General features: G+C 52.5%; 1 protein-coding gene across 1 annotated transcript in view; it reads right to left on the bottom strand.

The window, feature by feature from the left end:
• Positions 1–8,051: 8,051 nt before the first annotated feature.
• CTNNBL1 (catenin, beta like 1) overlaps positions 8,052–8,338 on the bottom strand; it is a 176,387-nt gene continuing 176,100 nt past the window's right edge. The window contains exon 16 of the mRNA XM_010829177.1: positions 8,052–8,237. Coding sequence (XP_010827479.1) covers positions 8,149–8,237 — 89 coding nt within the window. The 3' untranslated portion in view covers positions 8,052–8,148. The remainder of the gene's footprint in view (positions 8,238–8,338) is intronic.

The following is an 8,338-nucleotide window of genomic DNA, read 5'->3' on the forward strand; positions in this document are numbered from 1 at the left end:
TGGAACCCAGGCCCCCTGCATTGGGAGGGCAGAGTCTTAGCTGCTGGACCACCAGGGAAGTCCAGCAGTGTTGGTTACTGCTTCCACTGAAACTCAACTCATCTGCATTAGATGCGGATAGAGTAAAATCCTTGTGTCCAGGGGCGAGGGCTTAAAGGTGGGGACAGGAATTTTGTGCCTATTTCCCAGGTAAAGAGAGTAAGGCCCCTGGATTTTAGTGGCAGGTCACATAACCCTGCCTGCTGCTGCCTCGTGCCTGTTCAAGTCGTGGGGCTGGCCGGGGAAGGACCAGACTCCCCTGGGCCCCAGGAAGGCCTGAGGAGGAGGACCTGGGTCTGGACCCTCCAGGGAGTGAGGCTGTGTCTGCTCGTTTGGAGGCAGGGCCTGGGGGTTGGGGGGGCAGATTTATTGCAGCCATTCCTCTCCCCCTGCAGCGCCTGCTTCTAATGAAATTTTACGGCAGGTGGAAATGATATGACTCCGCCAGCCCTAAAAGCACTTCTATTTATTCATTAAAGATATTTATATACTGAGCAGCTCTCGGCCGGCCCCACCTGACTCCTGCTGGGCCGGTAAACTTGCTCCCAGTCCTCAGTGCTGGGGGAAGGCTTCACTGGGTGGGGCCCCTCCCTGCAGAGTGACCGGCTGGCTCTGCCTCGGCCACACCCCCAGCCCTTGTCTCTAACCTGCTCCCTCCTCTTGGTCCAAAGCACCAGAATCTCTTCTTGGATCACCTGCCTCCATTCTGGGTTCCGCAGTGTGTCCTCCATCAAACCTTCAAAGGGATCTCTTTGAAACCAGATCACGTCCCTTGCAAGCTCAAAACCCTTCCGTGGCCCTCCAAGAGCACCTGCCCCCTCTCTGGCCTTTTCCCGCACCAGCCTCTGGCTCACACACGGGCCACTGAGACTTCTTCTGGCTGTTTTCTGAAGCATGATGGTGTTCTCTCTCTCTGCCCCAGGACCTTTGTACCTATGCTTTTTAGACCCCTCTTCCCTCAGCTCTTGGGCTGCCCCACTCCTCGGCATCATTCGGAGCTCAGCTCAAAGGCACCTCATCAAAGAGAACTTCTCAGGACACCCGTCCTCAGGATTGCCTGTTATCTAGTCTCCATCACTTTGCACTGAGTTTGCCCCTTGATAATGCTCTGTGATCACTCTGCGTCTTTGTTTACTTGTTTATTGTCTGTCCCACGAGGACGTGAGCTCCTGGGGCAGGGACAATGTCTGTTTTGTTTCCAGCTATGGTGAGTGTCCAGTAAGTGATGGGGGCGGGTGGTGGTGGCTGATGAACACCCAGGTACCGTGAGCTGGTCACAGATGTGGACTTCCCCAGGCTGGCACCTCAGTCCCCAAATGAAGGAGAGCCAAGATCCCAAGAGGGAGAGGGATGTTCTAAGGTCTCACGGAGGCTGGGCTGGGGGTCCCGGTTCCTGTCCCCTGTCTTCTGGGTGTTTCCTGGATGGGCAGGATTCCTGAGGCCCCTGGAGCTGGAGCCTGGCTGCTGGAACCTTCCTGAGCTGTGACCAGACCATGGCATGGTTTCTGTGGACCCGACTCTGGTGGCTCTTCCCCAGCTGCTCCCTATGGCTTCAAGAGCAAAGCCTCTTCCCAGGGGCTGTGGGCCTCCCACAGCCTTCCCACTGCCCTAGGGGTGGTGGCCTCTTACCCAGGTCCTGGGTGCTTTCTGGATGACCCTGTGAGGTCAGATCTTGCTTGAGGAGTCAGAATGGAGGCTTCATCCCCATCCAGTGGAATCTGCTTCCCCATCACTCAGGAACTGTGGAGACTTGAACTGGAACAAGCTGTGACTCTGGACAAATGTGACCCCTGATCTCCCAGGAAGTCACCCTGCATATGGTTCTGTCAGGTTCTGCAGCAGTGAGGAGCTCATTCACCCCCCAGGGCAGCCAATGAGGTAAACGTGAAACCCCCACATGCCCAAGGGCCCCATCCCATGCAGTTCCCTTGGCTTTGAGTGATGTCCTGCCTCTTGGGCATTGAGACTCATGGCCCTCCTAGGCTCCTGTGAAAGTCACTCAAGACACAGTGATGGTGCCAGTCCCATCTCTCCCCATCTGTCCTGCCAGGTTTGGGGGCCCCTCACCTCTGCTGAAGCCCATCACTGCTCTCTTGTGACACCCTGTTTGGCCACCATGGGGGTGTTCAAACTGCCTTTCAAATTGGAGTGCACGGTTCCAGAGCCCAGCATGGGGCCTGGCACAGAACAGGTGCTCAGCAGACATCTCCCAGGAGATGACTGGAAGGAGGCAACGTGGGATGAGGAGCACGGAGCGGGGAGGTACTGGGTGAGGGGTGGGCGGGCAGAGGCAGAGATGGTGGGGAAGGCAGGCAAGGAGCCTCACCCAAGGGTGCCTGAAGGTGGCTCCTCCTCCCTGCTGTGGTGGGAAAGCCTAACCTTCCAGACGTTTCTCGATTTCCCTCTTTATGGGAAGGGCAGCCAGGGAGCCTGGCCCCAGGGCTCCGCATGCAGGTGAGTGTTGCAGCCACCGCTCAGATGGCACGTGAGAGACACAGGGAGAGAACAAGGGCCTGCAGGGCTTCTGAGGGCTTCAGTCTTAGGGCTGTTTCTCTGGCGTTTCTGCTTCCAGTGGTGCGATAAGGTGGGGCCCTGTCTCTGCCACATGGTTGTGGGCCAGTGTGGCTCTGGGGTTGATGAGTGTAGGCTTTGGAACCACTTTGCTTATGTTCCCTCCCCGCTCTGTCTCTTTGTAAGCCACTGATCCTCTCAATCTGCTTTCCGCATCTGTGAAATGGGTTGATGATAAAAAGTACCTACACCGCAGGAATGATGGTTCCACGTGCTCATCTGAGTAAAGCACTTAGCTCATACATAGCAAGGGCTCCATGAGCACAGCTCACATTGGCACTTAATACATCCATCCTTGTGAAACACTGAATGACTTCACTCATAAGAGAAACGCAAATTAAGACAACAAACTCCGTTCCCTGTTCAGACAGGCAGAGATGAAAATGGCTAACAGGGGCACAGAGACAGTGGGGCTGGGGGTTGGAGTGGCCCTCACGTACACCATTGATGGAAGGAGGGCAACGTGACAATCTATATCACAGTGAAAAACGCACATCCTCTCTGACTTAGCAATTCTGCTTGGGAATTTAAACTCACACATGTGTGAAATGATGTTCTATACAAGGATGTTCACTGCAGCATTGTAATAGCCAAAGATCGAAGACAACCTAAATGTCCATTAACAGGATTAACTAAATTATCGTACAGCTCTGCCATGGAGCTCGGCTATTAAAGGAGTGGGTGGTGGGTGGGATACTCTGTGCATCGGGTGAGTGTAGAGTGAAAAGCGAGGTGCAGAACAGAGAATAGGAGATGCCACCCTTTGTGTTAGCTATATTTTTATTCACTTGCAAACACCTAAGACCGCCTCTGAAGGGCTACTCCAGCTCACTAGCACTGGCTGCTTGTGGGGAGAGGCTGGGGTGGCCCGGAGACGCAGCTGGTAGGGAGATTTATGTTCTGAATCCCCTTCTGTACCTTCTGAAGTTTATGCTAAGGGCATGTATTAGCTAATCAAGGGAAAGGTGACTGGAGGAGAGCTTGCCATTTTCCTGGCACAGATAACGAAGGCCCACTGCTGCGATACCAACCACTTTCCATGTGTACCAGGGAGCAGGACAGATTGAAAAATGTGGCTCCGCTTTTACCTCTACTGTGGAGTAAGAAAATCTAATCAAGAAGTTTTTGCCTTCAGGAAAGCGAGTCTCGTTTCCCTGTTGACACTAAATCGACGCTCTTGGTAATGGCAGGAGATGCCACCTGGGCACTGGTGCTGCTGTGGGGGTGACTGAAGGATGCCTGCCAGCCTCCCTGACAATGCCTTTTCCCCAGATAAAGAAGGAACGCAGACTGCATGCAAATCTCTCTAAATTAGACACAGCCCATCTCCCTGCCACTGAATTCAGGCAGACCACCACAAACAGAGCAGCAAGCTTCGAAGGAAGAGGAAAATGAAATCTTCATTCCTTTCATGAAGAAATTCTGGCTAACAGTGAATAAAGTGAAAAAAAAAGTGTTAGTCACGCAGTCATGTCCAACTCTTTGTGATTCCACGGACTGTAGCCCACTAGGCTCCTCTGTCCATGGGATTCTCCAGGCAAGAATACTGGAGTGGTTTGCTATTTCCTACTCTAGGGGATCTTCCCTACCTAGGCAAGGATCAAACCCAGGTCTCATGCTTTGCAGGCAGATTCTTTACCATCTGAATCACTATTTTATTGCCAAGTTTAGATGGGAAAAGGAATACTGCTCACTAGGGTGCAATGTCCTGCACGCAGCTATGAACACAAGATGGACATGAAGGGGCGTTGTTTGAAGGGCGGAGCTTGGGAAGCCTGAGTGGTGGAAACAAGAATCAAGTTCAGAACCACAGGGCAAATGCGGCCTTTATTTGAGCCCAAGAAGCCCTCCTGGAGGGGCGAGGCTGCTCGGTGAGGCAGAGTCTCCGCCGTGAGCAGGCTCCAGAGGTAGAACCAGGCCCCAGGAGCCTAAGGGTGAATAAAATCAGTAATGAGGGGCTTTCCCTTGCTCCTAAGTCTTAGCCCCGAGTGACAGGTTGTTAAAAATAGCCGAGTTTAGAGGTTTCTCCTCATCCCATCTCCTTGTTTCCCCAGCTTCTAGAACTCTACACTCTTTCTGATCTTCAGTTCAGTTCAGTTCAGTCACTCAGTCGTGTCTGACTCTTTGCGACCCCATGAATTGCAGCACGCCAGGCCTCCTTGTCTATCACCAACTCCCGGAGTTCACTCAGACTCATGTCCATCGAGTCAGTGATGCCATCCAGCCATCTCATCCTCCGTCGTCCGTTTCTCCTCCCGCCCCCAATCCCTCCCAGCATCAGAGTCTTTTCCAATGAGTCAACTCTTCACATGAGGTGGCCAAAGTACTGGAGCTTCAGCTTTAGCATCATTCCTTCCAAAGAAATCCCAGGGCTGGTCTGCTTCAGAATGGACTGGTTGGATCTCCTTGCAGTCCAAGCGACTCTCAAGAGTCTTCTCCAACACCACAGTTCAAAAGCATCAATTCTTCGGCGCTCAGCCTTCTTCACAGTCCAACTCTCACACCTATACATTCTGATCTTAAGGGATGATAAATCACATTTCCCCCACCCTCCCCCCACAAACTGCCGGAGAAGGGGACATTTTCCTCATTTGAAAGTGAAGGTGTGGGTTCAAACTTGATTTCCTTACACGGACTTGTTGGACAAACGAAATCCCAGGAGGCAGTCCAACATAGGAAGCAGGAGGACTGCAGTGGAGGGAGTGAGTGCCTGGAGCCCTACCCGTCTTCTCTTCTTCTTTTAAAATATTTATTCAGCTGTGCCGGGTGGGGCTTGTTTTCGGCACGTGAGATCTTCAGTCTTTGCGGTGGCATGCATGATCTTTAGTTGCAGCATGTAGGATCTAGCTGCCTGACCAGGGATCGAACCTGGGCCCCCAGCATTAGGAGCGTGGAGTCTTAGCCACTGGACCACCAGGGAAGTCCCCACCTTCTCGTCTATGTTGGCTTCTGATGCACTTGTAGCAAGCCTGTGGCTCAGGGTAGAATACAGCAGAAAGCGGCTAGACAGAACCTCTCTGAAAGGATAATCGGGTGACCCCGGTTGCGTCCAGGGGATAGGGAGGAGGCCTGGGGCAGGGGTGGATGGGAGGGGAGACTCCTCACTACGAACGTATTGTTGAAATCTGAACTTCTGTACCATGTACAAGCATTTGCTTGTGCTTGGGCATGCTTAGTTGTATCTGACTCTTTGTGACCCCACAGACTGTAGCCTGCTAGGCTCCTCTGTCCAAGGGATTTTTCAAGCAAGAATACTGGGAGTGGGTTGCCATTTCCTCCTCTAGGGGATCTTCGAGACCCAGGGATCGAACCCGCATCTCCTGTGTCTCCTACATTGCAGGTGTATCCTTTACCACTGAGCCATCAGCAAGTGCCTTGTACAAGCATTACCTGGGTAAAAAGAAAATTTAAAAAGAAAAGCCAAAGGACTAATGATATAAATGAAAACCTTAGTTCAAAAAGTTTAAGATTCTGAACTTATTCATAAAACAGAAACAGACTCACAGATATAAAGAACAGACTTGTGATTGCCGAGGGGGAGGAGGAAGAGGGAAGGATGGACTGGGAGCCAAGAATCAGCAGATGCAAACTATTCCATAAAGGATGGATAAACAAGGCCTGACGGTACAGCACAAGGAACTACATTCAATATCCTGTAATAGACCATAATGGAGGGACCGCCCTGCGGTCCAGTGGTTAAGACCTCCCCTTTCAGTGCAGTGAGTGTGGGTTCAGTTCCTGGTTGGGGAGCTAAGATTCCCCACGCCTTTCAGCCAAAAAACCAAAACACAGAACAAAAGCAATATTGTTACAAATTCAATAAAGACTTTAAAAATGGTCCAATCAAAAAAAGGAGAAAAGAATATGAAAAAAAAAAATATATATATATATATACACACACACACACCCTGGTGGCTTGGATGGTAAAGAACCTGCCTGCAGTGTAGGAGACCTGGGTTTGATCCTTGGGTTGGGAAGATCCCCTGGAGAAGGGAATGGCTACCCACTCCAGTATTCTTGCCTGGAGAATCCCATGACAGAGGAGCCTGGCGGGCTACAGTCCATGGGGTCACAAAGAGTAAGACATGACTGAGCGGCTAACTTCACTTGTATAACTGAATCACTTTGCTGTACACCAGAAACTAACATAACATTGTAAACTTATTTCAGTAAAAATAAATTGTAAAAAGTGTAAGATTCCACAGGTTACATTCTGTGTGAATTCATTAAATCCCTTGGATAGTAGAACCGATTGAAGTGGACTGCTTCAGTCAGTGACCTGTGACGGTCTCTTGATGGAGGCTGCTGGGGGAGAGCAGAGCCTGGGCTGTGGAGTTGGACAGACTTCGCTTTGAATGTGGGCTCTGTGTGTACTGGCCCCGGGGCCTCACACAAGTTATTTACCCTCTGGGACCTCAGTCTCGGCTTCAGTAAACCGGGAATAATGACTTCGCCAGCAGTGCTGCTGCACAGGTTAGAAAACATGGATGTAGAGGGCATGTCAGCTCTGGCCAGATGGCAGCGGCCACCAGGAGCCCCGTCCCTGGGGCCTCACTGAGCAGCCAGAGCACTCTGACTGAATGGTGGCCACAGGCACTGCACGGGGCGGGCGGCGTCCCTTGCAGTCTACCAGCTGACTCTGGGCTAACACTTCATTCTAGGTCGGCTGTCCTACTCCTCATAGTGAGGACTCTATGCTCTGGGACAGACTGAAACCATGCCAAAGGGCTGCTGACTTCCATAAAGGAGGAGACCAACTTTCTCATCGTCTCTGGGAAAGGGGTGAGACTGCAGTTCTGAAGCCACAGACTTGGGAGGGAAGGACGAAAGAAATCCCCACGTGGGGATTATTACCCCCACTTCTCAGATGAAGGAAATGAAATTCAAGAGGGTAAAGTTATTTATCCAGACAGTCCCATCTGGTGAACAATGAAGTTGGGCTCTAAAGCAGTGGCTCTTGGAACTACCTGGGGGCTTAGAACAGCGCCAGCGCCTGGGCCAAACCACAGATTCTGACTTCGTCCTTCTGGGGTGGGGCCAACATGGATACATACTTCTAGGTCCCCTCCCCAACCAGAGCAACTCTGATGTGTGGTTGAGTTCAGACCGCTGCTTGGAGGATGGCACGCTCTGTGGCCAGCCTTGCAGCGCCACGGAAGCCCTTCCACATGAGCCACGTGCCCCGTTACAGGCTCAGCCCCAGAGAGACCCCCAGTCCACACCTGCACCTTCCCAGCTGCAGACGGGCCGCCTCCCCACGACCCGCAGGGCAGCAGAGTGGCCACCTCATCACTGATGATCACCTCATCATCTGCTCTCAGAGCCTCTGGTTTCTCACTGGAAGGGTGAGGCCCACCATCCAGCTTCCTTGGCCGTGTCCTGTGAGCGCTGCGGGGAGAGGTGTCGGCTAAAGGTCAGACGGTACAAAGAACACCAGCCCGGGGATACCAAAACTAGCTTTAATTTGTCCAAAAGTCACATTGAGCTCCACAAAGAGTTTCCGGAGGAGCCCCAGGGTGGCCCCGCTGCTGAGCCGGCCTAGAAGTTCTCCAGCAAGGCCAGGATGCGCTTCTGCTCACTCTCCCGGAACTCTGGGCTCCGGCCGTCCCCGATGTTCTCCGCGTACTCTGGGGAGACAAAGGCAGGGTCAGGGGGAGTCTGGGGAGCGGGGGCCATCGTGGCTGGGTCATGTCGCACCTCTCCCTGAACCCTGGCGCCTGGGGGGGGG

The sequence above is a fragment of the Bison bison genome, unplaced genomic scaffold (genome assembly GCF_000754665.1).
Source record: "Bison bison bison isolate TAMUID 2011002044 unplaced genomic scaffold, Bison_UMD1.0 scf7180017864500, whole genome shotgun sequence".
In the NCBI taxonomy this organism is placed as follows: domain Eukaryota; kingdom Metazoa; phylum Chordata; class Mammalia; order Artiodactyla; family Bovidae; genus Bison; species Bison bison.